Below are 16151 nucleotides of genomic sequence, written 5' to 3'. Positions count from 1 at the left end.
TTATTGATACAAACTCAAGCCACATTTTTCAGATTTTTATTTGTAAAATTAAAAAAAATTAAAGCCATGTTTCAATTTATTTCAAGTTCCCAGATACGCAATACTATGTGTTAGTCTGTTGCATAACATCCCAACAAGATATACTGAAATTTGTGCTTATAACATGATAAAATGTAAAAAATTTCAAGGGGGACAAATACTTTTGCAACATTTGAGACATTTTTGGGAACTTGTGTTTATTATAAGAAACCGACAGCAAAGTCATTGTGTTTCACCACCTTTCAGCCATAAAAAAAAAAAAAAAAAAAAACACTGCTTAGATGGTTAACATCCTGACATATGATTATACAGATTCAGATTATTCAGATAAAAAAAAAAAGGCATTCCTATTTTTCTTTATGAGCAAGTGTTAAGCAAAAAATAATAATAATGCACTTTTTTAAATGAAGTTGACACAAACCTTAAAAAAAATGTAAGAAATTGGAGAAAAGAGAATGTTATTTCAAACAATGCCATTAAAATAGCTGGAAAATGCACAAAAAACTAGCCTTTAGTACAGTTGTAAAAAAAGTCCTATTTTTATGCAGCTATCACTAAAAATAAACTTGTTTTTTTGCTTAATAATAAATGAAAAGTCAAACAATAAAAAAACTAAATATTCTGGTCACAGTCAAGGTACAGTCCAGTCATATACTGCAGGCTACTTTGCTCTTGGTAAATTATTCTCAGGGAAGTCTTTGATCCATTCTGTCTGTCTCTAAGCTGAACACACTGCTGCATGTTCCATGTACCGTATATTTATAACAAATTTTAATATAACCTACAAATTCTTTTAGGTTGTAAATCTAGTTCATAGTAGGGAGAAGTTAGTAAAAGACTTTTAAGTATTTCTATAATGCTACAGTAGTCAAAGCTGGAATCCAGACCTGAGCAGAGATAATCATTTCTAACATCTACCGGGACTGTCCATCATGCCTGGCAGTTTAGTGGTAGCATAATGACAATATTTGCAGCTGTTTGGATATATTTGCCTTTTCTTGATCAGGTCTGTTCCACAGGATGCTATAAACACAGTTAGTTGATGATTACATTTGGAATAAAGGGTTTAGTAGTGAGTATGTAATTTGGATTTGGCATATACAACAAAAAAAACAAAAAAAAAGGTTAACAAGTTCAGAGTTTGTCAGTAAAGGGGATCTGGTTGGTTCCAAAACATAACATGCAGTGTCAAATGATGACGGTCTCTATGTGAAAGCCATGTGTGTAAGTAAAGGATGAAGAGTGTTTCTTGAGGGGAAAGGAATTGGGCAAGATTGGGGTGGCGCATGGAGAGGATGAGGGAGAGGAAGATGAAGTGGGGGAGTGGCTGGCCCATCTGGAGGGGAGACGGCGGTTGGCAGGACGAGCGGGCCTTGAAAAGTTCTTCTGGGTGGAGGGAGGAGTGGCAGACGGCTCTTCGTCCTCCTGTGGAGACATAAGATTTAATATTTAGGATGATCACATTGTTCTGTCTGCATCGAAGCTGACACACTCAGATGCTTAACATTGTGTCACGTGTTCCATCTGTTGTCTTCTTGGACCTGGAGAAAATGGGCATATTTCAAACAGGAACTCTAAACACTTCAGCGTGCTCCTGTGAAAAGCACAAGCAGCTCTGATTGATTTTAGCCTAGAGAAAAGCGTTTGAAGTCAGATAGCTCACATAAGGCAGTTCTTCCACTCGCCAAGCCTTTTGAATCACTAACATTTCATCTCTGACATTTCAACTACTGTGGTCCTCCCTATTGCATTCTTTTCATGACATTCCCAAAACTGCCCTCATAATGACTCCTACAAAATCTTTAAGATTAGCATGACTTTAAAGCCACGTAATTACTTCAGCATTCTCATTTCTGTGGTCTGCCAAGGCCAGTTACTCAGCTGGCTTCTTGCAGATACTTCAGTAATTACAACACAATGGCCAGAAAACACAAGGGCCTTCTGAAAGGACTTCAAGACCAACGGCAGGCTGGTCCAGGCTACAGGCCCCCTCCCTAGTCCTACGTTAAACTGTCAGCTCCTCAGGAGCCTTTTAGCAATGGAGTGGCCCAGAAGCCCAGATTATAATGGAGGCTCTGGCCTGCTTTTGTCTCTTAGCCCATACCAGAAATAAACAACATTCCCACCAGGGCTGGCCCCTGTCAAGGGCAATTACTTACTGTTTAACAATGTGTTGGAACAAAAAGAAACTTACAAGATGATCCAGGTCCACTAAACCAAACAGTTGGTATTTATCCAAAACAAAATTTACACACTTCAGACATAACATTATGACCACTGTCAAGATGGTCAGCTATATTAGGCAGAAAGTTACAATTGTATAAACAAATCTATAAATTTTGCATTTATGATGGAAAAGCTTTCTTTGTCAGTAAATACGCTCTATCCAGGACTCCTGAAATAGTATAGTTTCAAAAAAATAATTGTCAGATTAATCAATTGTCAAAGTAATCGTTAGTTGCAGCCCTAGTCAGAGCATTTCCAAAACTGCAGCTCTTTTAAAGGCCTTACATGGGGATTAGATGGCACTAGGATCCACAATAGAAAGAAGTCAAGCTAGGCAGGGAATGTCATGATTTGGGCAACATTCTGCTGGGAAACCTTGTGTCCTTCCACAGATGTGGATAATGCTTAAACATGCACTACCTTCCAAAGCGTTGGTACAGACAATAAACCCCCTTAAGGGAAACATAATTCCCTTGAGACTCAGCAGGATAATGCATCCTGCCTCAAAGCAAAAATGGAACAACAACTAGTTTAAGGTGTTGACTTTTCCCCCAAACTCGATCCAATCAAACATCTGTCGGATGTACTTCACAAAGAAGTCCAATCTTTGGATGCCCAAACTCACATCTCACAGGTCTTAATTAGCTGCTAACATCTTGGTGCCAGATAACACAGCACAACTTCAGGGGTATGGAGGAGTTAATGACTTGATGGGTCAGAGCTGTTCTGGCGATAAGAGGCAGAGGCAACACACTTAATTAGGCAGGTGGCCATAATGTTATGCATGATTACATGATTGCATCTTTAAGTCTTACAGTTTAGTGTGCAGGTGTTACACTTTTTAATCTAGTGAATCGCAAGGCTTCATTATTATTAGAAGAGTACAGACTTCAGTCGGAGTCCACTCACCTGTACCGTGAGCTGCACCTCCTTGACACCGTGGAGGCTGACTTGGGCAGTTGGGCTGTCAATCTGGGTGGTGGGTGATGTTTGCATGTGTCTCAGAGTGGGACCTAAAGGCAGAGGAGCCATGTCCAGCTCTGTGGGGTTGGAAACCATCTCATTCTGTTGTGCTCGAGCTGCGCTCTCATAATTTTTCAGAATCCTTTCCACGGCACCATAGTTGGATCTGGAACCCTCTGGTCGAGGGTATGCAGCAAGAGTGAGAGGCTTCCAGGGATGCTCATTCATGATGCGAGGGACAGGTCTGCAGGAGTCGGACTGGTAAGGAGAGCTAGATCTCTGTCTTGGCTGTGTCACCTGTCTTTTCTTGCTCTCAGCAGCTAGCTGAACGGGCGAGACACTGGCTCTGGTTGTCTGAGGCCTTACTTCATCTGAATTCTCCCTCTTAGAGTTGGAACTTTCCACAGATTCATCTGGCATGGTAACTGCAGAAGAAAGAGGCTCAGCGGTTGCGCTTTGTTGGGATTTCTTGGAAAAGCTGCCCGCTTTCCGCAGTTTGTACTTGACCTCAGAACTCTGAGAAGGTTTTGGAGCCTCCATGAGTCCAGCCTGTGGCTCTTCCAGTGAGAGGTCAGAAGGTGTTTCTGGCTTCTTCCTGAACTCTTGAACTTTGGTAGTACACCTCATTTGCACTTGTTCCACTTTGGGGTTCTGTATGGTAGACGTTGAGATAGAGGGTGACAATGACACATCAGGATATGAATCTGTAATGTTAGTGGAGCCATCAGAACAAATAGATGGAGATGTAGCATCTTTGGTTGGTAATATATGAACTGATGTTGCAAGGACTGGTTTGCAAGCCTCAGAACAGGTCTTTGATCTTGTATAATGGTCTTGTACATCTACACCACGACCCATCTCAGCCTGAAACAAAGTTCTGTTGAACTCGGCTGTTTTTCGTTCCAGCATCAGGTTTCTTCTGGAGCCCTTGAGGCTGGGCATAACAGATTGTATTTCCTGTGAGACTGAATCCACAGGGAATTCGTGGATAACTGGAAACGTTTGTAGCTTTCCAGCATCAGAGTTCTTCTCTGGGCACAGATCTTTCCCAGCAGTCAATATGTTGACCTCAGAGAAGCTTTTCTGGACGGTCCAGTCTGTCGATAATTTATTGGGGATCAACTTGCTTGCATCACACGACCAGCGATTAAGGAGGCAGCCTGTGTTACAGTTGGAGCTCGAAGGGATGGAGCATGATGTTAACACGCCATCTTTAAAGACCTTTCCCTCATTTTCCTGAAGCATCGCCTCAAACTTCCTGACAATGGATGGGCTGTTACACTTTCTGTCCAACAGAACACAGGGGCTATGGCACTTCCTCACTGTGGGCAAAGGGGACTCTGCGATGTGGATCTCTGTGTCTGGATTAGAGGAGCTTAGATTCCAGGAGGAAGTGCGAGGAGGAATGGGTGGAGCTGCTGCCTCCATGTCAGAGTATCCTCCAGAACTTGTTTCTGTGTCTCTGTATCTATATGGATCAGCAGTGTTTGCCATCCAGGTGTCACTTGAACTTATGTTGGCTCTCCAGGTGGTTTCTGGTGACAACGTTATCCAGTTTTCACGCTGCAGAGCCTGGAGGTCATCATAGATCTGGCCAAGGTCACAAGAAGCCTCTTCAACCTGCAGGAAGCGTTTGTCATGTCTCTCCGATGAACACAGGGATTCAGACTGGTTCCTAGAGGAAATCAAACAGTATCTTCAACCCATTCACATGGCACTACCTGATGTGATTCCTTCACAAAAAGGGGACCACAGGTTTTTTACTTTCAAACTTTTCCAGACTCAAATAAGCAGAGTTCTCCGTATAATTTTTAAGGTATTAATACAACAGTAAACAACGATAAATTTACTTGTGATATTTCTGTTAATGTCAGGCTTTGCATTTTTTTTTAAATGGAAAGAAAATTAGAAGGACAAAAGTAAAAAGACAGGAAGGAGTATCAGGTGAAAGGTGTGAAAAAGGAACAAAAGAAGAAAGGAAGGAACAAATTTAAAAAATGGGGAATGAACGCATGCAACATTGGGCCAGAAAATAAAGTCTGGAAATAAAACAAATATCTTTCCATACTATTTTACTTTACTATCCAAAACTGCAAAATACCAACACTTGAAACCAGATTTTAGCACACACTGTACAGTATAAAATGACCCATAACCTTTTGTATACCTCACTGTAAGACATTAAATCAGACTAAATATTTCCTGTTTTAGGTCATTTAGGAAATTTGTTTGTGCTGAATGCCAGAATAGAGAGAGAGAGGATTTAGTTTATTTTTTATACCTTTTTTCAAAATCTGATGTTTACATTGACTAAAGGTTCTGATGCTTTTAAACAATTTGAGAAAGATTAGATAATATTCAGGTGGCTTTGTAAGCTTCTGGTTCATTTACAACATCTGAGTTAAGTAGAGGCACATCTGTGGACGTATTTGTAGGCAACATCTAGAATACACGGCTGCCTTGCAACGCTCATCTGTTCAAACAATTATTTACAAGTATAAACGCTAAAGAAATGTCCAGCAATGAAGCCATTCAAGAAAGAAACAGGTTGTGTGTCCCGGAGATGAATGTGTTATGATGTGAAATGTGCGTATCAACCCCAGAACACAAGCAAAAGATCTTAAGATGAAAGCGGAACACATCCTGTACCGAAAAGGACTGAATGGCCACTCTGTAATGTGACTTTTTGTTTCTTTTGGAGTAATGGCGTCTTCACTGTTTGCAAATGCACTCAGGGTCACGAACATCAACTTTTAGAGACATGTCATATGATCTGATGAAACTAAATTTGAAGTACATGGCCATAATGACTAACATTTTGTGGAAAAAGGCAGAAGCTTGCCAGCCTAAGAACACCCTCCAGTTTGTAAAGTACAAGGGGATCATGGTACTACATAGTGCTGCACAAAGAAGATGGCATCATGAGGACAGAACATAATGTGAAAATATTGACGCAAGAAATCTCCCACAGGAAGTTAAACCATGGGCATAAATGAACGATAGCTATTTAGGCAATTCTGACATAAAACAAGAAAGGTTTAGTTTGATTTAATGTCACAAAGTGAGAAAGAAAATGTGTCTTTCTATACAGTGTTTATAAACATCTCGTCTCAATCTCTTCCAGACTGAATAGGAAACATGGACTTATTTAAAACAACTTTAAATTTGCCTTCATACAGCACTGAAGCACGTATGAATAGTACATATTATTTCAGCCTCATCAGACACTGGTTATCATATTGCCTCTAAAAATGAATTCACCTCTTATCTCCGCTCTTTTTTCTGATCTCATCCTGGTAGCTACAAAGCTCCTCACTTACACGAGCTATTTCCTTCAGAGCCTAAAAAGAAATGTGACAGAAAGAGACAGTGAGACAAGCTTAATGCTTTGTATTATGGAAATAATAAATGCAATTTGTGCAGTGAGGTAGCAACACAAATAGTCCTCTGATATTAACACGTTTAAAATCAGCTTATAATACTCACAGCATTGAGAGCAGTAGTGCTCTTTTTTTTGTCACTGCCATAACTCAGTTCGGCCCAGAGAGGACTTTGAGGAATTTCATGGACTCCTTTTCCACTCCTTATAGAAACATATTCCTGTGGCGCCCCACGCCCAGAAGAACCGCAATAAAAAGCCTCCAGTTCTTTTGTATCCACAGCTTTTTTATTATCACCTGATAAGTCTTGCTTCCAGGATTCTTCTGATCGTGGTTCAACCAAAAGCTCAGGTTTTAAGGGGCCACTCTGACTGAACTGAACACCCACATTAAATCGACACAGGCTGTCTGCTTGGAAGCAGGCGTCACTTTCAGTGCTGATGTTTCTGTTGAGAACTAATCCTGGTGAAGGCGGGTTTCTGGCAGGTTCTGACTGAGTGCTGCTACTGAGCAGCTCGGACCGGGAGTTGTCGCTGAGCAGGCTAGAGCCTGTGCTGGTCGAGTGCATGCTGAGTCTGTGCACCGCATTGTCATCCGGCCTCATGCTGTCCAGGGTCACCCCTCCTCGACTGGATCTCACCTCAAAGTACAGCTGGAAACACAAAGAGCAATGCCAAAAAATAGGAAATAAAAAAAAAAAAAGAAAATAGTGCTTTTATTTTGTAAGCAATTAGGAATGATACAGTAAAATTCGGCAGTAAACAGCATGACAAATATTTTAGGGCAATTAAATTTAATGGAAACATTCAAGTTATATAGGGCTGCACGGTGGCGCAGTTGGTAGCACTGTTGCCTTGCAGCAAGACGGTCCTGGGTTCGATTCCCGACCGGGGGTCTTTCTGCATGGAGTTTGCATGTTCTCCCCGTGCATGCGTGGGTTCTCACCAGGTACTCTGGCTTCCTCCCACAGTCCAAAGACATGCCTGTTAGGTTAATTGGTCACTATAAATTGCCCTTAGGTGTATGAATGAGTGTTTGTGTGTTGCCCTGCGATGGACTGGCAACCTGTCCAGGGTGTACCCTGCCTCTCGCCCATAGACTGCTGGAGATAGGCACCAGCTCCCCTGCGACCCACTATGGAATAAGCGGTAGAAAATGACTGACTGACATTCAAGTTATTCTTTCGATTAAAATGGTATAAGCTCTAGATTTCTAGCAATAAAACCATCAAATGTTTTATGTCTGCTGAGCTACCTTCCCATCAAGCAGGATCTACATCAGACCTGCAGCTGTTCATCAGAATGTATTCTTCAGTTGTTTTCCTCCTATTTCTGAGAGCCAAATATTTATAAATGTTTATATCATACCAATTGTTCCAGTGCTTTTGCTATTACTCTGTCACGCTAAGGAGAAATGGCTTCTCACACAAACAGAAATAAAGAAACTATTTTATTATGGGAATGCCACATTTTAATCTGGCATTTATAGTAGGTTTGAATTAGCCTTGCCCAGGTTTAACTGGTTCTTTCATTACTTGTTACTCTTTCCATGACATTTAATTTGTCACAATTTTTTTACTTATCAGCTCTGTCTTCTTCTCTTGTTAGGAGTATAACGACATCTCAAGGGACAAGAACTTGCAAGGCCGACTGCAGTGACCAAAACACTTGCTAAGCTCAACGGGATCACACAACTGGAACCACTACATCCCACAAGTCCAGCAAGCAACATGAACAATCTCCTATACACCTGACACTAGCACTGGAGGAGATGGCAGATGCTGCTTGTTCTGACCTCAGCAGAGAAGTAGGACCTCTGGGTACTAACAATGGTAGCAACATGGGAAGCAGCTTTCAAGCGATCAAAGCAAGAAGAAGCAAGCCAAACATAATCATCTAGAAGCAAAGAGGCTTGGCATGTTCGTCATAGCTGCATGTACATGACCGTACCGCATGTAACTCAGCGTGTCAGCTGAGTATGAGGAGCGTGTTTTCATCCAGCTTTGTCAAGTTTGGCCATGTAAAGTAGAGTAGTGATGACGCAGGGACAGAAATCGCTCACGACGTGATCTAATAAAATGCATGACATCAACTGGGAAAACGTACTATGTTGTTAGCGGGGGTGGGGTGCCCCCCTTGGATAATGGTGGGGAAACACTGCCCTCAGTCAAACGTGTTCAGCTCAAATTAAACATGAAGATAACTCTGTTGCTATGAAAGTGAATAAGTAATTTAAATAAATACAAAATCAACATAAATAATAAACCTGCTTTAGTTATAAACAAACTAGAGCTCTTTTGAAGAAGTACCCAATAAACAGACATGTAAACTTACAAATCAGCAACAGAACACTTAAAAAATAATATTTAGGTTCACTTTTTACTTTGTTTTCATCATTTTACTGAGTTTTAATGAGAAACCTGCAATTGCTTGTCCTTGATAAGCTTTGAAAGTTCTCGCTCTCTCTCCCTCTTTCCCGGTAGCAGAGCGTCGTACAGGTGAACAGCAATGACAACCCAGCTCCAGCCTTTCTGACCTGTAGTTGTTTTATTGTGCCTTTATGTGCTTTTGGTTGATAAAAGCTTGGTGTATTTTGCACCTGGGTCCAAATAAAGCATCACACATCCAATAATTATAGCTACTAACTGATGATATTTACCCTTCATGTGGGAAATTAAATGTTTCCACGTACCCCCTGCTATGTGCTCACGTACCACTAGGGGTACGAGCACCCCCGGTTGGGATTCACTGGCATAAAGGGCGTGAAAGAATAATGAAGTCTGAGCATTTGCTTGGCAGCTGCTTCCCAATTAGGACTAGATGCTGGTGTCACACATCTGAGAAATATTCCCAAACTAAGCTCCATTGTCTCCCGTCCTGCACACAAGCCACTGAAGTTAGCATATGATTTGAAGCTTCTAATGTGAATGTGAAGTATTTTTCACTGTTATATAAGGAGCCAGGGCTGCATGTGATCAGCTGATGTTCAAAATGTAAAATACGTAGACTGATCAAACCTGAAAAGATAATTGTACACTGCACAAAGAAATATAAAGAATACAGTATGATCTGTGACACCTTAACTCTTTTTATGCTCCCATAAGAATGGAGATTTCAGAGCTATTTTGGTATTAGGACCACCTTAATGAGCATTTAAAAACTTCAGTATGTAGAGAAATCAAACATGGACTGACATATTCTACACTGAATAGATGATTTAAAACCCAGGTTTGACTTGTGAATCCTTTATACAGGTCCTTCTCAAAATATTAGCATATTGTGATAAAGTTCATTATTTTCCATAATGTCATGATGAAAATTTAACATTCATATATTTTAGATTCATTGCACACTAACTGAAATATTTCAGGTCTTTTATTGTCTTAATACGGATGATTTTGGCAAACAGCTCATGAAAACCCAAAATTCCTATCTCACAAAATTAGCATATTTCAAACGACCAATAAAAGAAAAGTGTTTTTAATACAAAAAACATCAACCTTCAAATAATCATGTACAGTTATGCATTCAATACTTGGTCGGGAATCCTTTTGCAGAAATGACTGCTTCAATGCGGCGTGGCATGGAGGCAATCAGCCTGTGGCACTGCTGAGGTCTTATGGAGGCCCAGGATGCTTCGATAGCGGCCTTTAGCTCATCCAGAGTGTTGGGTCTTGAGTCTCTCAACGTTCTCTTCACAATATCCCACAGATTCTCTATGGGGTTCAGGTCAGGAGAGTTGGCAGGCCAATTGAGGACAGTGATACCATGGTCAGTAAACCATTTACCAGTGGTTTTGGCACTGTGAGCAGGTGCCAGGTCGTGCTGAAAAATGAAATCTTCATCTCCATAAAGCTTTTCAGCAGATGGAAGCATGAAGTGCTCCAAAATCTCCTGATAGCTAGCTGCATTGACCCTGCCCTTGATAAAACACAGTGGACCAACACCAGCAGCTGACACGGCACCCCAGACCATCACTGACTGTGGGTACTTGACACTGGACTTCTGGTATTTTGGCATTTCCTTCTCCCCAGTCTTCCTCCAGACTCTGGCACCTTGATTTCCGAATGACATGCAGAATTTGCTTTCATCCGAAAAAAAGTACTTTGGACCACTGAGCAACAGTCCAGTGCTGCTTCTCTGTAGCCCAGGTCAGGCGCTTCTGCCGCTGTTTCCGGTTCAAAAGTGGCTTGACCTGGGGAATGCGGCACCTGTAGCCCATTTCCTGCACACGCCTGTGCACGGTGGCTCTGGATGTTTCTACTCCAGACTCAGTCCACTGCTTCCGCAGGTCCCCCAAGGTCTGGAATCGGCCCTTCTCCACAATCTTCCTCAGGGTCCGGTCACCTCTTCTCATTGTGCAGCGTTTTCTGCCACACTTTTTCCTTCCCACAGACTTCCCACTGAGGTGCCTTGATACAGCACTCTGGGAACAAGCCTATTCGTTCAGAAATTTCTTTCTGTGTCTTACCCTCTTGCTTGAGGGTGTCAATAGTGGCCTTCTGGACAGCAGTCAGGTCGGCAGTCTTACCCATGATTGGGGTTTTGAGTGATGAACCAGGCTGGGAGTTTTAAAGGCCTCAGGAATCTTTTGCAGGTGTTTAGAGTTAACTCATTGATTCAGATGATTAGGTTCATTGCTCGTTTAGAGACCCTTTTAATGATATGCTAATTTTGTGAGATAGGAATTTTGGGTTTTCATGAGCTGTATGCCAAAATCATCTGTATTAAGACAATAAAAGACCTGAAATATTTCAGTTAGTGTGCAATGAATGTAAAATATATGAATGTTAAATTTTCATCATTACATTATGGAAAATAATGAACTTTATCACAATATGCTAATATTTTGAGAAGGACCTGTATGTAAAACATCTTCAAAAATAATCAAAATTTAAAATGCATAAAAAAATAAAAAAAATAAAAAATCAAAACAGTACTGCTTTTTAATATAACTCAAGATTTTAAAGTATTTTTTCTTTATGCTCTAACCAGTTCACAAATCAGAGGATCTTACCTCTTCTATTTTCCTCTGCATATCCTTCAGCTGGCTCTCCCACTCTCTCCTCTCGCCATCAAACCTTTCCAGCAGCTCGGCCTTCTCCTTTAACCAGTCCCTCTCGCTGTGCTCCAGACGGCAGCGCAGGTCCATGGCTGTTGAATGCGTTTCTGCCACGATCCTCCGTTGCTCTTCCCTTTCCCGGCAGAGTGTTGAGGTCTCACTGTTCGATTTGCGGGGACTCTGCAACGTCACTGATCCGAGACCCACAGCTGACTGGAGTCCTCCACTCACCAATCCTGTGGCTTCTCTAGCTTCCAGCTTGGAGAACAGGATTGCAAAGAGAGCAGAGGGAACAAAGGAGAGAGGGGAGATGGAAAGGATAAAGTGTTAGGGACATGACGGAAGATGGTAGTAAAAATGAGATATTGTAGTTGGGAACCAAAAGATGAGAGCCACATGACAATACATGCGGGATGATGGTGGGAGAAATTGTAGAAGGTGGAATTGGAAGAATGAAGGAGCGGCAGGAAGGCAGGAAGAGAAGGTGGACAAATAATGTACCACAGGGACAAGTGTGAGTGGGTTAACAGGAGGGAAGAGGGAGACAGATTGAACATTGAAAATATCCTGTTTGATCTCACACAGATGGTTCAGAGACACAGAGTTCAAGTTTCTTTTCTATTATGCTTCAACACAGGATACAGGGCAGGAAATGGCAGATTGAGGCAGGGCAAAGTATGTCTGCAGATGTGACCTAATTTAAGCAACAGCCATCAAGAAAAATAACAATTCATTATATAAAGATGAGCTTTGTGTGCAAATGAAGGCCAAACTTTTTATTGCTTCTGATGCCAACATTCACCACTCACATAAAGCCTCTTTAATTAGCTAAATAAGATTTTTTTCATAAGTTTATAAAAATCCGCTATGTATCCATCAGTGCTGCATAGCAGATTTCAGTTTATAAGTCATTTAAAGTTAAAATAACATGTTGCACCAGTTCTCTGCCTTGGCTGGGGTTTGATTGAATGTAAATTATTGTTCATCAAGCAAAAAAGGTTTACAATAATTTTACACGGTTTAAATTTTTTGTTAAAACTGAATGAAGGAAAACAAGAAAGTTTAGGACTGATGAAAAAGGTTTTTTTGCTGAAGCAGATAATGACAAATTTTATGTTATTTAGAAAAACCTTTATCCGAACGTTTTGCTGACAAAACTTGTTCTTAAACTCAGATATTTATGGGTCTAACAGATGTGCTTCTTTTCTCATCTACGTAAATTATCTCAGCAAGGTGTTCCACTCCTGAGGCTCCACGGTCTTAAATTTCTTACATTTCACAAAACGGAAACTGGTTTAAGGTGGATTTTCTTAAATCTTCGCATAATTTATATAAATAAATGTGTTTTAGGATCTTACCATTAGGCTGAGAGCTTTCCATACATTTCATTAAAATTGTTGCTTCTTTCATGAACTTTTTTTTGTTTTACCACCATCTTTCCAGCTCTGCATTTCACTTATAAAGAAATCTGCCCTGCCAAGAATAAATGAAACATTTTACAACACAGTCTGTTGAGTGTTTACTATTAAACACTTTGAGAGAAAAGGGTGTTAACTCGTGGTGTTTAAAATATAACACATAGCCAGCAGATGTGTTATATTTTCCCAGTTTATTGAGCAAATCTTTTTTCAGTCTACAGGCAGAACTGGACTATGGGGCTAGCTGAAGCAATGTTATGAAATGTGATGATCTGACTGGTCTTTTAATGTGTTTAGTAACTTCAGGATTGAATGATTTTATTTTGACTTAAGTAAAGGACCAGATATTTTTTACATCATGGTGCAAATCCAGCTAGCAGCTCACAAGAAGGGTCCCTGCTGTTTTCTATCACAACCAGGCAATTTAACGTTAACTGCTGCTCAAATAAAAGTCCCTCTGCTCTCTGTCCCTCATCATGACCCTGATGATGCTCATTAGACTAAACCTCCACCTCATGTCTTGCTGGGAGAATAAGTGATTAGCTATTATGTACAATTAGCCCATTCTGAGCCAGCATTCAGGTTTAATCGCTAACTTCAGCCTGGGTTAAGTCGCTCTGCTTCCACCTGTTCCTGTGCACACACTCCCACCAAGTTCCTACCTTCCCGTTGGCTCCTTGGCTGATAGATGGCTTTCACAATTTGTAACACATAAAAATGCTTTTTATTCAGCCCCTCCTGAGCCAATACTTGCAGAACTACCTTTAGCTGCAAATAGACCTTTGCCTATTCCTCTGTACAAAGTAGCTCAAGATCAGTCAGGCTGGACAGAGTGTGTCTGTGAACAGCGGTTTTTAAGTCTTGCCATAGAATCTCATTTGAAATGTGGGTCGGGACCTTGACTGGGCTATTCTAGCGCATGAATATGCATTCTTAATCACTCCGTTATAGCTCTGGCTGTATGTTTAGGGTTGTTGTCCTGCTTGAAGATGAACGTCTGCCCCAGTCTAAGGTCTTTTGCAGCCTCCAACAGGTTTTCTTCAGCAGCTTGGACAGCTTCACTGTCCTGTTCCTTGACCTTGATTAACAGGTTTGTTTACCAATATTCTTTAAAGCAACTCCGAGGCTTTCACAGAATAACTGCATTTATACAGATATTTAGACTATCGATTAAATTACACAAATGTGGACTCTATTAGCTGATTATGTGGTTTCCAAAAGCAACTGGTTGCACTTGATTTTATTTAGGGTTATTAGAGTAAAGGGGGCAGAATGCCAATGCATTTCATGGTTTTCCAAATTTTCATTTGTTAAAACAAGCATCTTTTTTCCCTTCCTCTTCACAACTATGCACTACTTTGTGTTGGTCTATCACATACAATCCCAATGAAAAACACTGAGGTTTGCAATTTTAACGTAAGCGAATGTGGAAACTATCAGTACTGAGTGACAACACAAACAAAAACATTTTACAAATTCTGTAAATAAGACAATACACCATTTTAAGGACCTCAAAAAAAAGTGTGTTTCAGTACACAGTGTACATCCTGTGGTACATATGAAATTTCGTTGCGAGTTTAAAAAAAAAACTATAAGAATGCCAAATCCAACTTCTCTGTCTGTAGATGAATGCCTTTACTCTCTTTCTGTGTGAGTGAGTGTGGATGCAGCCTGTGCATACAAGCATGCCGGTGCGTGTTATTTCTGTGTGCTGCCACAGACACCGACCGAGCCTTCCTCCAAGCTGCTATTTCTGTCTGTGGCCTGGGGTCAACAAATTATGGAGTAGAAAAACCAGTCAACATCTTCTGTCAGCCTTACTTTTGGCTTTTCTGAGAGGTCTCCACAATTAGAGACGGACGATGACGGGTGCTGTCCACAGTCCATTTAGGTTTCGAATGTAAACATGGCTCAAGACGCAAAAGCAAGATGCTTGGACTCATATTGAAGAAACAATGGCGGTTTTAAATGACTGAAACAGGAAACATGATTTGTCTCTTAAAAATATTCAAGGGACAGATTCTGAAAAATCACATAAAGCTCCAAGAGACACATTCAGGTATTTGCACATTAACCCATTACCTTCAGTCAGTTTAAAGAGCAACCTCTGCCCACTCAAAGTCAGCATGGGTCCCACTGTGTGCCACAGGATTTATAAAACGTAACTGTCACCAGGGTGACCCACTATAAATAGCGGACCCCAAGCCCTGTACAATGTCACATTCTGAGATGAGGTGGGGGGCCAAGGTAAAGGGAGGAAGGGGAGCTGGCTGCTAAGACAGAATGAGATCTCTCCTAGCTGCCAGAAGCTTACTTAAATCAGGGTTACATGGAGAAATATGCCTAGAAATACTGGGCCAGAGCTGAAGCCAGAGAGCTTGAATGCTTTCTTGCTATTTAGTGGAGGTGTCCAAAAAGGAATAAACAATTCAAATTCAAGCTGCATATAATATGGTAAACAGTATTAGCGAAGGCCAGTTCAAGTTATAAAGTGATATTGAACACTAGGACATTTCACTGTAACATTGTCCAGATGTCACTTCAATTTAAGCTTGAACAAGAAAAACTCCAAAATTCCACTTTAATTGACTCTGGTGTTTCTAACCTTTCCACTGTTTTTTTATTCAACTTTGAAGAGTAAAAAGAACAAAAGCAAGCAAGTTGAGCTGGCCAGAATACAAACGGGGTCATTAGAGAAAGTTTTTCAAAGAAGCTCAACTGTGCCTGCCCCATCTGCATGACTCAACTGACTGCACTAAAGGGCTGCAAATCAACTATTTCTTGAGTTTTTCCATCTACAAAATCAACAGCTTCTTTAAGTAAATTGATGAGAAAAAACTATTTCAAGAGTCTTTGAGGTCAAAACAACTACCTTTTGTTTTGGGCAATATATCATTCGAGATTCAATGATAAGAATTCTAGGGTCCAATTTCTGATCTCTATTTTTTTCTCTGTTTTTGACCGACTGATTGTGCTTTTTGATTATTCAGATATCTCTGTAACTGTAAAATAAGATAAAGAGCCTTCAGTATCTCCACAATTAGCATGGTTAGCCTGGTTAGCT

At 40.8% G+C, this 16151-nt stretch overlaps 1 protein-coding gene across 1 annotated transcript in view; it reads right to left on the bottom strand.

The window, feature by feature from the left end:
- Window positions 1–20: 20 nt before the first annotated feature.
- The window catches only part of LOC124865657 (protein SOGA3-like), a 38120-nt gene continuing 21989 nt past the window's right edge, over window positions 21–16151 (bottom strand). The window contains exons 3-7 of the mRNA XM_047360946.1: window positions 11625–11927; window positions 6715–7260; window positions 6490–6569; window positions 3175–4903; window positions 21–1464 (exon numbers count right to left, since the gene is read on the bottom strand). Of these exons, the coding sequence (XP_047216902.1) occupies window positions 1228–1464; window positions 3175–4903; window positions 6490–6569; window positions 6715–7260; window positions 11625–11927 (2895 nt within the window). The 3' untranslated portion in view covers window positions 21–1227. The remainder of the gene's footprint in view (window positions 1465–3174; window positions 4904–6489; window positions 6570–6714; window positions 7261–11624; window positions 11928–16151) is intronic.

Source organism: Girardinichthys multiradiatus, chromosome 3 (genome assembly GCF_021462225.1).
Source record: "Girardinichthys multiradiatus isolate DD_20200921_A chromosome 3, DD_fGirMul_XY1, whole genome shotgun sequence".
Classification (NCBI taxonomy): Eukaryota; Metazoa; Chordata; class Actinopteri; order Cyprinodontiformes; family Goodeidae; genus Girardinichthys; species Girardinichthys multiradiatus.
Note: the sequence above shows the minus strand (reverse complement) of the source record. Positions and strands in the feature narration are given on the sequence as shown.